Below are 15,647 nucleotides of genomic sequence, written 5' to 3'. Positions count from 1 at the left end.
CCAAAGGGATCTGTTGAGGTTGGGTGAGTGGGCGTCAACATGGCAGATGAGGTTTAATGTGGCCAAGTGCAAAGTAATGCACATTGGGGCCAAAAATCCCAGCTACAAATACAAGTAGATGGGGTGTGAACTGGCAGAGACTGACCAAGAGAGAGATCTTGGGGTCATGGTAGATAACTCACTGAAAATGTCAAGACAGTGTGCAGTTGCAATAAAAAAGGCCAACGCCATGCTGGGAATTATTAGGAAGGGAATTGAAAACAAATCAGCCAGTATCATAATGCTGTCTCATTTGGAATACTGTGTACAATTCTGGTCACCGCACCTCAAAAAGGATATTATAGCACTGGAAAAAGTGCAGAAAAGGGCAACTAGAATGATTAAAGGTTTGGAACACTTTCCCTATGAAGAAAGGTTAAAACACTTGGGGCTCTTTAGCTTGGAGAAACGTCAACTGCAGGGTGACGTGATAGAGGTTTACAAGTTTATGCATGGGATGGAGAAAGTAGAGAAATAATACTTATAATGTATAGTTCAGATGCAAGCCTCTGAGCTGCTTTTGAGATAACCCTGCTGAGCTCATGTGTGGGACCCTCAGACCTTTGCTCCAAAGTCTAACCCTGATGGTACCACTGGTTCAGACAGGCTGCAGCTTCCTCTAAGTGAAAGTTTTTGGACTTTTGAAAGTTTTTGGACCCATGTCATTATGTGGCTGATGCTGGATGTGAAACAGAAGTATGCACATGTCCAGTAACATGTCATCATGAGAACTGCAGGAACCACATGTAACCAGGAATGTCAGTGTTTTCAGGTTCAAGTGGGCAGCCAGGTCAGTCTGAAGCAGCAGAACAAAATTTGAGTCCAGTGGCACCTTTAAGGCCAACCGAGTTTTATTCTGGGTATAAGCTTTCATGTACATGCATTTCTTCTTCAGATAAATACAGTGTTTTTGGGTCATATACATCATTGTCTCTGGGATTGCAGGTATCCCTAAACTTGTGGATGTTTGCAAGGAGAAGGCTGATGCATGTATGAATTGACTCAGAAATGGCCAAAGAAAATTAACATTCTGCTCACTATTTTCAGTGAAAAATTACAGGATCATTTCCCAACTGCTCCATGCCATATTTATATAACCATCATAATGTCATCCACTGGCTTTCGTTTCAAGTCAGGCACTGTGGCATCTTTACTGGGGTACCCAACAGGCAACAGCAGAAGTAGCTTTTCATTCACCGGGCGCTGGAGCAACACCCTCAGGCGTGGACCACAGTTCAGTGGTGTTGAAGTCACTGTCACCAGTCCCACATTCTAAAAAAAGAAAGACTAGTTACTAGTAGCATGCTCTCAACCCTGTGCTGGTCCACTGTTCATTGCCTAGGGCCCCTGTTTGTTTCAGGTTTCAGCAGACAATCAACAGCATGGAAATCCACCCCCCCCCCCCTCAGTTTACATAGGATGTGATTTTGCCTATGGAAGTGAAATCTGATGGTACATTGTGTATAACTTTTCCTGGTTTCTTTTCTTTATGACAAGGAGGCAATATAGCCATCCATGCACCTGCTCTCATGATAAAGTCATAACTCAGAATCTACACTGTGCCAGATGTAGTTGCATCCTCAGGCCACATGAGAACTAGTGTGGCATAACCAGAAAAGAGCTGGGACTGAATGCAAAGAGCCCACTTAAATTTCTCTCTGCTGTGAAATCACAGGGTGGCCTTGAGCATGTCACTATCCTCACTCCTAGCCTACTCCACAGGATTATTGTAAGGTTGTAATGACATCAATATCTCCTTAGAGGAAGGATGAGCTACGTGATATATAATGTGCTTAGTCCTGTAATAAGAATAGGTGCAATTTGGAGAAAGCCAGTTGTCAACAAAACAAAGAGCACAACTAAAGGTTTAAGGCTGCCATTCTAAGCAGAATGTGAGCCCCAGTGAACTTCAGAATAAACATATTTAGACTTGGACTGGCAGTTCTAAGTGGAACTTAGGTATGACAAGCTCTCTCTTCATTATTCCCAGTAGAGTTTAGTATACTTACCTTGCTGCATGTATCTTCTTTCAAATCTAAAGCCTGGCCCACACTACCATAATATTTGTGCCTGTGTATAGCCTTTGTAACTCCATCTTTCTTACAGGCTGGTGCTTGACCTTTTAGATGCCTTTTGTGAGGGTATGGCCATCAGGGTGCTCTCTCTCTCTCTCATGCTTGTTAGAAGCCCTTATTTTCAAAGCCTGATTTGTTTCCTCTCACCATTAGACGCCAGGTGCAGGATGGAATGGCTCACTTCAGTGTTTGGGATAGCTTGAATAATCATTTCTTGACTGGTAACCAGCACTTAGGTAATAAAATGCTTAGTTTAACAATGCGCCTTGTCTCAAATTCTGGCAAGCTTTGCTGTGTGTATGTACTTGAAGCCCAGAGGATGGGAGCTTATCCTATTTCTGTAAGTTTGATGCTTTATTAAAATCTCCTTGTAAGCAAACCTGGACCTTGCATATAATTTCCTTGGGATTTCTGTAAACTCTGGAGCTCCAGGCCAGGGCCCCAAAAAGCCTGAGAACATACTCTGTACCCAGAGCTCTCCCATAATCTGAGTTTTTGCATCAGCATGTGTGTGCATATGAAAAACAAATCCTCCCCCTGCCTGGCCAGTGTGGCCTGGACCATAATCAATGGCAAAGTGAAGCATGTGCTTGTTACCTTCTGGAATACCACTGCACATCTAACTCTCCAACCTTCATCCTGGTCCAACCCAAACTTTAATTGCAAGCATACCTGTAGTGCAGCGAGGAGAATGCCACAGGCAATAGAAACACTGATCTCATTGTAGTAATGGGTTTTCTTTTTTCCATCTGGAAGCATTCCATACACCTGCTTGAAAATAAGGATCAAGTAGGGAGCTGTATCCAAGTATTCTTTGATCCAGTTTGTCCTAGAAAAGGGTGATTTTAAATCCTTATCATTACTTATTTTATTTATTTATTTAACCTGTAACCTCAACAACAAATATTTTCATTGGTTTTTAAAAAAACCAATAATTTGATATGGACTATACTAAGGCCATACAAACAATATTCTAACATACATTATATTACAGCTGATAAATATTTAAATCTTCAAAACGATCAAATTAATATTTATTTGTATGCATTTAGAATGTTCATTTTCATAGGATTGCTTAATCAGAGATTATGTGCAGATTCATTTCCTTGGAAATTGTTTACAGATTTATCAAGATATATAATATCCTATTCCAGGTCAAATTTCAAACAGTTTTTATCCTGCGCTTACTAAAACATTCAATAACTTTCTTTAAAGACATATGTTTGAACAGGAAGAATTGTTGATACCTCAGTCTTTTCAAGTCATTAACCCATCTGTCTCCCATTCTTTTCTTATAGTTTATTTCTTCCTCCTCTTCAATGATCTCCCGGATGCTATGCTTTATTTCTGGATCTTGTACTACTACAAAGGTCCATGGCTCTGTGTGAGCTCCGCTGGGAGCTGTTCCTTTAATCAAATAAAAGAAGCACTGATATTAAAGAAAACTGATTCACAAAAAGAGTAAGAAAATTGGTTTCTAATATTAAAACCTCCAGTCTGCAAGAACTTCTTGTTGAGGGAATCCTAGATTTATTAGTAGTACCAATCTCAGTCATATCTAATAATGATGCATCATGATAGTACATGAACAGTCATATGCTCCATAGTGGTGTTTACTTGTTCCACTGCCTTAGTGGATATGGCTGCTTGCAAACATTGACAGAGTCATCCTGAATGACTGTGCTTACAGAAAACATAGGTGATGCCATTTTGTGGCAATGCACAAATTATGAGACTGTTACACATGCGTATTGGATATACAGAGTAAAAATCAGAATGTGCATCTTGGTTCTATTTTCAGATTTTGCAAGAAATCCAAGTGAAGGTGTCAAAGGCCTTTTTCTTATGTTGTGCTAATGGTGTGGGAATCACTGCAGCTAAGCTCCTTTCCAACATGGCCCTGGCCCACATGGGAGGTGCCAATGTTATGCCCCCTCCTTGCACCTGGATTACCCAATTTGAAAGACTGTGGCTTCTCCAGCATAGCCACAGCCTTGCCCTGACGGTTTATGAAAGCTCTGCCCTGCAGCTGCATACACAATGCCCATACAATGTAAAAATGTTCTCATAATGATCAAGACTGTAGGAGAGGGCCTGTTTAGGGGTATTGAAACCAGCACTGTTTCATGAAGTTTGGGATCCTGTTCTTTATGAGCATTGCCAACTTTCCTTCTGCAAGCATCTTACAAATACTTCATTAGAGTCTGAGTACATTTTCAGCTAATGCTAACAAGCTGCTAGAGTGGCTGCCCAGCATTTCACATGTGCCAGGAATCCATTCACACAATGAAGTACCTGCTGCTTTAATCACATTGTCAATGACCTCCCTTGGAACTGGTTCATCACTTATAAACCTGACAGACCGTCTCTTATTGAGAAGGGCATAAAAAGCTTTTGATCTTTTAACCATGTCTTCTTCAGAGTAACGTTCGGTCATGAACGGGATGTGGTCAATGTTGTCATCTAAGCCTTGCCATTCACCACCATCATCTAGAGGAAAAAGCAGAGAGGGAAAGGCACATACTTTGGTTAAGAGGTTTCCTTAACTACCACATTATGTTTGGCTCATGGCAATATAAAATGATTAATCAAAAGTTATTCCACTGAAAATGAAAATCCAGAGATTTTGAACACTATTAATCATCCAAGCCAGGCACATATTAACAAACAAAATTCCTGAGAATAGCTTTCCTTTACCAAGGTTTGCAGAACCTTGCCTAAGACATCATAGCCACTATGCCCAATTCAAGGTGCTGGTATTGACCTTTAAAGTCCTAAATACCTTAAAGATCACCCATATCCATTTGAACCTACCTGTCCACTTCAGTCACCTTTGGCGGTTCTGCTTCAGGTGCACCTGCTATCTGAGGTGGAAGAGGTTGGATTTATACCCTGCCCTTCACTCAGAGTGGCTTACCATCTCCTTTCCCTTCTTCTACCCCAAACAGACAGCCTGTGAGGTAGGTAGGGCTGAGAGAGCTCTTTTGAGAACTGCTCTTGAGAGAGCAGCTCTTTCAAGAACTGTGACTAACTCAAGGTCACATCAGCAGGTGCATGTAGAGGAGTGGGGAATCAAACTCAGTTCTCCTGGATTAGAATCTGCACACTTAACCACTATACCACACTGGTTCTCTTGGTTGTGATGCCAAAACTCTGGAACTCCTTCCCCATGGAGATTTATCTGTCTCCTGCTACCACTGTCTTCTGCCAGCAGCTGAAGACTTTTTTGTTTGGTTTGGTGTATCCCGAGCAAACTCTTATTGGCCCTCCTAACTGGTTGTGTTGTGTTTCTTGGAGAGATCTGGGGTTTGTTATTTTATTCTGGTTTTAATTGGAAATGTTTTTAAACTATTGTTGTAAGCCTTTTTGAACCATGGGAAATAGTCAGGGATCCCAGCCCCCCAGTCCAGGCAGGGATCCCCGAATTAAAGAAGGCTTCCCCATCACCAGCCAGCTAGCCAGCTGGGGAAAATCCTACCCCAAAATAATGTTTTCTGGGCCACTTCCAGTAAAATGGGAAGTGGCCCAAAAACCTGGAAGTGCCACCCCCAAAGCAGTCATTTGAGTTGACCACTCAAATGGCTGCAAGCCTTCAGTGACCCTGATCGATAAGAAGGCTTGCAGTAAGATTAGGCTAATGGCCTAAACTGGCTGCAAGCCTTTTCAGCTATCAGTTTCACTCCTCTCCCCCTGATTAGAAGTTGAGGGAACAAAACTGACCATGAAATGGCTGGCAGCCATTTGAGCAGTCCCTTTCACTCTTCCCTGAATCAGAGGGGGTTTTTGCAGGAAAAAAGCCCAACAGGAACTAATCTGCATGTTAGGCCACATCCCCTGACATCACCATTGTTTCACATGGGGCTTTCTTTTGTAGAAAAAGCAGAAACTAATCTGCCTATTAGGCTACACCCCCTGACACCAAGCCAGCTGAAACTGCTTTCCTGTGTGTTCCTGCTCAAAAAAAGCCCTGCCCCTAATGAAAGGGACCATTCAAATGGCTGTATCCTACTTCCTGCTTTTTGGGCCGTTTCCAGTTATCAGAAGTAGCCCAAACGTTATTTGAGATGGGTCATCCCCACCCCCACCCCTGGAATTCCCCCCCCCCCAAAAAAAGCCCCTGCTGGCAAGTTAAGGGGACCTGGCAACCTTAGGAGAGGCAGAGTATAAATGTTTTAATGAATAAATATGTTTTACTGTAATTGTTAAATATTACACATTGTTAAATCATACATATTAAAAGATGTGTTAACTTAAATGCAATGTTTTGATGTTTGCTGCCCTTGGGGACCCCATTTTGGGTGGGATGGCATAGAAATATTTTAAATAATAAATAATATAATCTAGAAATTTAATTTGGCTCAAAATGTAGCTGTAAGAATTTTAACTGGGACCAGTTGAAATGGGCACAATAGATCAGTGCTATATCAAATTAACTTCTGATTTGTTTATAAACTCTATTCAAAGTGCAGGTTTGGAATTTTAAGGCCCAAATGGCTTTGGGACCAAAGTTCTTGAAGCATCACTTTCAACTTCTTGAACATGCCTGTGATCCAAGATGAGCTGGTAGTGTGCTTTTGAGGAATCTACTCTATCAGGTTTACAGCCAGGAGTAGGGAACGTTGGCTCTCCAGATGTTTTTTGCCTATAACTCCCATCAGCCCCAGCCAGCATGGCCAATGGCTGGGGCTGATGGGAGTCATAGGCAAAAAACATCTGGAGAGCCAACATTCCCTATCCCTGAGACCAACAGAAAAGGCTGGAGGGCTAAAGGAAGCCAGTTTTTCATTTGAAAGCAAAGAAACAGAAAACAACAAGGAAGAATGGCAAATGCCAAGTTTTCATTGAAAATGCCACAGCCACCCAGAGCTCTTCTGCTAGGCTGCTGTTTGACCACCATTTTAGAAGAGAAGTCTCCTATTTGAGAGGTCTGTAAAATCACCTATTTGAGAGGTCTGTACAATCAAACCCTTTTGTTCCATCTGCTTGAAACTAGGGTGACCTTAGATTACATGGAGGGCTGTTCTGTGCCAATTTTGTTCCATTATCTTGGTAAACAGCTGTGCCAAACCTCCATGTACTTTCCCCATTGAAAAGAATGGTTCTGAACTCCAGAACCACATGGATTTATATACAAAAATAAAAAATCGCCCCCAAAGTCTGGATCTGAAATTATAACCAATATTTTTTCAGAGGACAAACTGAGTCCCATTGCTGCTATGGTGAGCCTTTGACATTGAATAAACTTTTGTGTTTCTTCTTTCACTGAGATCCTACAGTGTAATACAGTTTGCTACTTTTGTTTACACTGTTTCATTGAGCACCTTTTAATTTAATGTTCACAGGTTTTTAAAACTTATTTAATTGAAGTCGTAGTGGTGTTGCATTCATTTACCCTTTTATGAGTACTCTTTTAGAATATATGGTTAAAATACCTGAAATAAACAAATACTTGCAACAAATACTGCTTGAGAATTGTGAGGATTAACTAGAATTTCAGATTTTAAAAATTATATGTGCATTCCAGTCCTTTTGGAATGCACTAGTATAAATCTGTTTAGGATTACACTGTTAATGAGTTATAGTTGAGTCCAATCCAGTTATGATAGAAGGGTTGGAATTCTGACCTTGTATTCTTATAAAATCAATTAAAGTAGCCTTGCTTAGTAAACACTTTTGCAGATAACAGTGGAAAAAATCAATAAGCTATGCCACCTAGAGATAGCCTCCTTAATGTTTAGCTATTTAGAGATATAAAAGAAACCAATTAACAAACAGATTTGCACATATGGTACAAAATTAATACCAGAAGCTGCATTAAATAACTGGAAAACTTAAATTACATCTGATCTGTTCTGAAACTATGGCAGAGCATACAAATCTCAGATTGGCAGTTTCTGTTTCACATAGTTATTAAAGGTCTGAGGGAGTTTTATATTTAAATTTACTGGTCAGTATCTAACAGAGATTTATGTCTTCTTATCTGAACTGTTCTGAAATAATGAAAAATAAATATTTTTAAACTTATTGGCTCATCAAAGTGTTACAGTCGACAAATCAGAGTTGCATTGCAGCCATCACCACCATAGCTGGGTGGGCTTTGTGTGGATGATGAAAGAAGCAAAACCAGCCTTCCACAGCAAAGGTAGAGAAATTTCCTCAGCTATGCAGGGGAAAAAATGAATTTGTGAATTAGGCAAAAGGGAAAAAATATTCTCGGTGTCCTGAAGAATACTGAATATGCTTCAGAAGAGATGGAGCCAAGGAATCATGGGGCTCAAGTACAGGCCTGTGGTTGTATCCAAGAGAAAGGAATTACAAGGGGGCAGCATGATCCCAGCAACTTTGAGCCATAGCAAGTGGGTAGGTTATGTTTTTTGCAGGAATTGCCTTCCTCCTTTTCTGCATGCAGAGAAACTGTACATGCCTGAAGTATGCTTGAACAAGAATAGAGTTTCCAACTCTAGCTTGGGCAGCTAGCAGAGTTTGTGGAGGGGAGAGAGCTCAGCAAGTGTATGATGTCACATCCTGTGATGTCATGACTAAATAAGATTATATCTTCTATTTCCTGAGAAATCAATTCTTCCCAACAAAATTCAAAGCCTACATTTCTGATCTCACATCACTTTGCCCCACCTTTTCCTCCCATCATACACCACTTGTAGGCTTCTGTATGCACATGTTCTGTATGTTGGACTAACCCTCCCCAAACCCCACCATCTTCAGGCTACACACCCAAAATCTTCAGGTATTTCCCATCCCAAAGTTGGCAGTCCTACTGTTTGCAGCAGCTTTTCAGAGGGGAACAGGAAGATAGGAAGATGCTAAAGGAAGGGGGGTGGGGGAATCTGCTTCTATGAATTCATTCCGTGCATGAAACCTTGGATCCAAACCAATATATTCCAGCTAATTCCCTCTAATGAGACACTTGTGGCACAAACAAATGGGACAAAGACTTCAAATCTTTGTCTGTAAAAGGCAAAGTGGATTTGTGCTTAGCCCTAATTAGGATCATGGCCAGGTGAAGAACAGATTTTAAAGGAGAAAATCTTGTGTTGTCTTCCCCTCCCCTTAAAACACTAATGACAGGGTATGGTGCACATTTCAATACATGAAACAGTGGAGGAGGCTGAAGGGTTAAATCTCCCTTCCTTCCCCAGATGACCCTGACTGAGCCAGGGGATCTGTGCCCACCCAGTTTGACTTTTACTGAAGGATGGAGTGGAAAGCACAGATCTTTGTCATATCTACAGGTGTTAGTGTGCTCCATGTTCTGTTCCAGAACTAAAGAAATAACATTTTTGTTGCTGCTAATGATGTAATCATGATAATCCTAATGGAATGACCCTACCATTGGGATCTGGAGAGTGCCAGGAAAAGCCAGTTTATCATATTGGACACTAAGTATGGTAACCATATATGTCTTGTAATTTTCTGGCACCGATGAGATTTTGGAAGCTCTGTGCAGCTACCCTTCTGATGAAGTCTTTAATCCTTTTCTGTCTCTTTATTTATGCAAAAGTACACACCATCCCCACAGCAAGCAGATCCTTGCTTCAGGCATGTATGTTTTAAATCATGGGCATTTGGGGTAGTTTTTACACAGCTTTTTGGTCCAGTTTTAGTAATAGTGTGGTATTTGAAGATTACATTTTATATATCCTGAAGTTTTATCACCTTGTATGTGATAGAAGCAGGCTACACACTTTAAAAACTAACAACTAATAGACAGAAAAAAACATTCTAAGTGAGAGAAATAAGAGAACAAAACTGATTTGCAGTGGTGACTTCCATGACACTAAAATGGTATGTTCTCAGCACTTTCCACTTAGCAAACTATTGATTTGATGATGGCTCTAAGGAATGTCAGTTTTAAGTGCAGGTAAAATAACAAAAATGGTTTTGTAGGAGTCTAAACTTTTCCCTCTCTGCAATCTAACCTCATTGTGTGACTCTACCGAATGCACCCAAGCGGTTCAGTGGGCAAAAAACAATGGACTGCTGGGTTAGAGGTATGTGATTTTTCTAGGTGTATAATGTACCTGCCTCCTTCCCCACTCCCAATTTGGCAAGCCTCACTGGCCAAGCAGGTCTGAATGCAATTCTAGTCACACACTAGCATGGCCAGTACCCTTATGTTAAGAAAGTGGTTTTGAGGTAAAGGCCCCCTGCTTCTCTCAAAGCCCAAGCTTAGAAACTGTTGCAGTGACACTGGCAGAGCAGTGGGATCATGTGAAGTACAATGGATGTGGCTCTAGGCATTGCTTTGGCAAATATCTAGCAGCGTGGTTGAATGCCATCATAACACAACTACTGGCATCATCAAGGTCAATTTATTGAGATGCATGCATTTGGAAAGCCTCGTTAATGGCTGTTAATTCAATATGTCTGCAAGTATCTGGGTATGCCATATTAGGGCAGGAGGAACAGGAGCAGAGGGAGGGAGTATGCTGGTAGGGTTGCCATCTTGGTTGGGGAAATTCCTGGAGATTCCTAAGAGGGGTGCCTGGGGAGGGCAGAATTTCAGGAGGGTGCTCAGCAGGCACATGATGCCATAGAGTCTGCACTCTGAAGCTTCCATAATCTCAAGAGGAAGTGATCCCTGTAGTCTGGAGATCAGTTGTCATTTGGGGTCATCTCCAGGCCCCACCTAGAGGTTGGCAATGGCATGCCTGCCTGGCAGTTACTCTAGTATGTGCTCCTTGTGAAGAAACTTTGGTTTGTGTGTGACTACTGAGCACAACATCAGATACTCCAGGTTTTTCTTGGAGTTTGAGGTCTTGTGAACTACAGAGACTGTTCTTGCATCTTAAAGCCCTCTTCAGGCATGCAAGAGTGTGCAATATCATCCTCTGTGAATGACAGGCACTTTAAAGCTGGAGTGTAAAAGGGGTGCTGCTCTATTCACCAGGCAAGAATAGAAGAATAACTTCCCAGTATTTTACTTGGCTTGACCAAGTCAGATCCTTTAAAGCAGAGGTGTCAAACTCAAACTTATTAGCACCTTACCATCTAGGTGCTTATGTTATGCCGAATACTATCAGCCTATATGTGGTTGATGACTTGTTGCCAAAGATGTGGATCATAGTCTTTGTTAATTCTGTAATTATCATATTATCTAGTCTGGATGTGGTTTGTTTAATGTTTCTGTAAGGTTTTTAATGTTGTAAGCCACCCAGAGCCCGCTTGCGGGATAGGGCAGGGTATAAATCGAAAAATTAAATTAAATTAAATTAAATTTGTTTTGAGGGCCAGATCTACCATACATGAGACCTTGGAGGGCTCCTATCAGGCAGTCATCTGCTTTCTTCTTCCTCTCTTGCTTCCTTCTGCATAACAGCTTGTTTTGCCAGGCTTGCTCAATCGCACAAGAGCTACAGAGCAAAACTTCTGTGTTCTCCATTGGCTGAGGCTTCTCCATTGGGGAGGAAGGGGAGAGGGAGAGCTTGCTTTGCCAGGCTTTCTCCATCACACAGCAGAGCTACTGAGCCAAGCCTCTCTGCCTTCTACTGGCTGAGGCTCCGTCTCTGTTGGTCTCTTGGAGAGGGAGGGAAAGAGCCAGAGCTTCCTTTGCTCAGTTCTTTGGATCCCACGGTAGAAATACAAAGAAAGCACCTTTAAGACCAACGAGTGCTAATGTTTAAACATGATTTATTTTACTTTAAAAAAATTCTTTAATTGTGCTTGTCTGTGTCCTATATAAAGTTTCTATCTCTACTACCTAATAGGTACACACATGGCCGGCCCAATATGACTCAGCCCGACAAGGTCTCATTTATGTTAGATCTGGCCCTCATAACAAATGAGTTTGACACTCCTGCTTTAAAGGATCTGGCTTGGTCAGGCCAAGTAGAATACTGGGAAGTTGTTCTTCTATTCTTGCCTGGTGAATAAAGCAGCACCTTCTTCTTCCTCCTGACTTCCAGGATTCAGCTCCTGACTTCAGAAACTCTGAATTCTGTGGATGTGCCTCCAGCTCCAGGTCCCTCTTTGTGTTTTTTCATGAGGTAGAGCCTCTACCGAAGAGGGCACCTTCAAGGGGCTGTTGAGATGAGAAAATAGCACATGGGAGAACACCCCTTCCCTACAACACTGTGGACATAAGTTGATTCACACACACACACACTGGGACCATTACATTTGAATTTTTAAGAAACTGGAGAAAATCCAGTCATGGCTATTAGCTACCTGTAGTTCTGTCAAATTCATTACAGACAGGAACTGAAATTTTGCCTGTCACAACAACCCTCTTCATTGTGGCTGAAGCTGTGGCGTGCAACACCTTCTAAGCAGTTTTTATATGTGATGCTTAACTTGGAGTGGCTTACATCCTCTCCTCTATTTTATCCTCAAAATAACTTTGTGAATAGTGTAGGCTGAAAGCCAGTGATTGGGGATTTGAACTTGGGTCTTCCAGATCTTAGTCAATTTCTCACCATTACACCACAGTGCATTCTGGTTTTGAAATACACCCTATTGCTAAGGAGTAAAACAACCTGCCCAGTTCCCAGGTGGGGGCAGGGGATCCCCCGGTTTGGAGGTCCTCCCCCTGCTTCAGGGTCGTCAGAAAGCAAGGGGGGAGGAAACTGTCTGCTGGGCACTCTATTATTCCCTATGGAGACCGATCCCCATAGGATATAATGGAAAATTGATCTGCAGGTATCTGGGGCTCTGTAGTTTGAGACAGAGGCACCAGATTTGCAGCATAGCACCCAATTCCTCTTCTCAAAATACCCTCCAAGTTTCAAAAAGATTGTACCAGGAGGTCCAATTCTATGAGCCCCAAAAGAAGGTGCCCCTATTCTTCATTATTTCCAATGGAGCGAAGGCATTTAAAAGGTGCTCAGTTCCTTTAAACGTGATGGCCAGCACTCCTTTTGGAGTTCAGTTATGCTTGTTACAAGCTTGCTTCTGGCTCGACCCTAATGTCTCCTGGCTCCATCCCCAAAGTCTCCTGACTCCACCCCCAAAGTCCCCAGATATTTATTGAATTGGACTTGGCAGCTGTTATGAGCAACAAGCACAAATGAGCAAATTAGTGGTGGCTCAGCTCTTTGATGCACTGAGTACACCATTGTGCAGAAGGTCTTGCTCTGTGATATTTTGGAGCCTTGGAACCGCACTCACAGAAAGAAAGAGCAGTCCCCCACAGCATGTATTAGCTTAGCTGTTTTAATTTCCTTGGGGGATAAAAGGTGCTTGGGTTGGCAGAGTATCCTAGTCTTTAATCAAGAGCACACCACAAGGTGAAATTAGTGTTCTGTTGATAAAAAGGCAAGGGGAAGAAAGCATGTTGCTTAAATTGTCCACACATTACATAGTACAGTGAACTGGAATTATCTAAACTATTTTCTTTTTAGCTGAAGGTGATTCTTCTAGCTTGAATATTAATATTTTACAATAGTTTTATTTGGATTGTTTAAAACAATGAATGAAATGCAAAACCAAACCAAAATAAAAATTAAACAGCAAACATAGAGAGGCAAAGCAGCATATAATGTAGGTTACTGGAAACCGAGGCTCCTTTTTTACCACTGGATATTTTCTCTGTGTTAAAACTCTGTTTTGAAAAGGATAAGAATATCCACTATTACTACTAAACATTTAATGCCACAAGTATAACAGACACTACTCAGCACATAAAACTGACATGTTTCACATCCAGATCCTATATTATGCAACCATATTAATTGCTATCCTATATTAGGCAACCATATTGATATTTTCAGTGCAAAATGCACACAACTATTTGTGCTTTTTAATAATTTAAAATACATTTAAAAACAAACAGATTGGAGAGAGATTCAGAGCCTCACACATTAGAAGCTGTATTTTCTAGATAAACCCATCTGCATGCTTCTTTAATATGATATAAACAGTGACCAATAGAACATGGACATCTTTTACCAACACTTAACCATCCTCTGCAGCCCATATATTGTGATGTGATGACTGCATTTTCTTTCAAACACATCACCTCCTATAGCCACTAGAAGAAAATACATGGGACCCTCCCCCCAACCCTGCTAGCCGGAGCTGTTCTCCTTGCTTCCATCATCTTCTCTTCATCCTTGGTGCCATGCAGCTGAGAGAAAGGAAGGGGACTATTAAAACAGACCCATGCTACCCAACAAGAACCCCTCTTCATTTTGTCAGCCAGACAAAGAGACATATTACATTGTTCAGAAACCACACATGGCTTCCAAAACATGAATCACCCGACATGCCATGGTTATTTTACATCAGCTGGTAGAATGCTGGCCTACAAATGGTAAACCGTGTCCTACCTTCTTCTCCTCCTTGAAGGTCAGTGCTGTCCTTTAAGTCTTCATCCACCCATGGGCGAGACTCAGCCTTCTGGCTGGGTTTGCTTTCTAATTTCTTGGTCCTTTTCCTGCTGCCTTTCAAAATGATTCCAATCAATACACAGATTATTGCTATAAAGACTGGTGTTAGGGTGGAAAATGCCATTGTTGTAGTACTCAAAGTACAATAAAGCACATGTCCATGCACAGCAAATGCTTCCCTTTTTAAAATATAGATTTCGCTAGAGAGGGTGTCGTAAGCATAGAAGGGGTGGAATAAAGCCTTGAGAGTAAAAGGGCAATGTTCAGTTCTTTTGGCTTCCTGTACCCAGGCGTCTTTTCAGGGCTGTTTACACAGATCATTTGCTCTTCAACCTCCAGCAGTTTCTGAGTGCCTTCCAACTGTTAGAAGTGTTTATATTGTTCTTGAGTTGCATGAATACCTGCAAATCTGATTTAGTATTCAGATTGAATGTTCAGTAAACCTGCTAGTGTTTTTCGATACATCATACTGGCAAAAGTTAAAAGAGAGAATCAATAGCTAACATTGATGTTAATGGTTGTGGTTGCTTGTGAGAACCTATGGCCAGTGGACAAAAACAAGGAAGGTTAACAAAGTAGCTTGTGAACAAACCCATTCAACTCATTGTATAATTCTGCTACAATCTGTTAGACATACATGTATGTTTAGGTGAGGGCTGCCAAATCCTGGCTGGGCAACTCCTGGAGAATTTGTGGGTGGATCCTGGGAAGGGCAGTGTTTAGGGAGGAGAGGAAGCTTGGCAAGGATGTGTCTACCCTCTAAAGCTGCCATTTTCTCCAGGGGAACTGATCTCTGCTGTTTGGAGATCAACTGTAATTCTTGGAAAATTCCACCTGGAAGTTGGCAACCCTAGTTTAGGTTATAACTATAGATAAGATTTGGCCTAAGTCAGGTCTGGAGCATACAGCTGCTCTGCCCAAAGAAGCCACTGCTTTTTTTCAGGCTGTGGGACCTGCTGCCCACTGTCAGAAGTCAGCTGACTCACCAGGAACAGATCCCCTCAGTGGAGCACAGCCATGCAAGTTCTGCACATGATACATTAAAAGACAAAGAAGCATGACAGCAAATGTGCATCAGCCTTCTCCTATGCTAAAACTGAGAATATATTTTTATCTAGCAGAATATGCAGTTTAATGAACCTTACAGTGTTTTTCATTATAATTCCTCCCCCTTTAAATTGGCAACTTG

General features: G+C 41.6%; 1 protein-coding gene across 1 annotated transcript; it reads right to left on the bottom strand.

Moving 5' to 3' along the window:
• Positions 1 to 872: 872 nt before the first annotated feature.
• Positions 873 to 14,868, bottom strand: IYD (iodotyrosine deiodinase). Its single transcript, XM_060240813.1, has 5 exons — positions 14,399 to 14,868; positions 4,410 to 4,604; positions 3,362 to 3,521; positions 2,787 to 2,943; positions 873 to 1,311 (listed from the first exon to the last, which is right to left on the bottom strand). Exons 1-5 carry the CDS (start codon positions 14,580 to 14,582, stop codon positions 1,129 to 1,131), a joined length of 879 nt encoding a protein of 292 aa, XP_060096796.1. The 5' UTR covers positions 14,583 to 14,868; the 3' UTR covers positions 873 to 1,128.
• Positions 14,869 to 15,647: the final 779 nt, after the last annotated feature.

The sequence above is a fragment of the Heteronotia binoei genome, chromosome 1 (assembly GCF_032191835.1).
Source record: "Heteronotia binoei isolate CCM8104 ecotype False Entrance Well chromosome 1, APGP_CSIRO_Hbin_v1, whole genome shotgun sequence".
NCBI classification, from domain to species: domain Eukaryota; kingdom Metazoa; phylum Chordata; class Lepidosauria; order Squamata; family Gekkonidae; genus Heteronotia; species Heteronotia binoei.
Note: the sequence above shows the minus strand (reverse complement) of the source record. Positions and strands in the feature narration are given on the sequence as shown.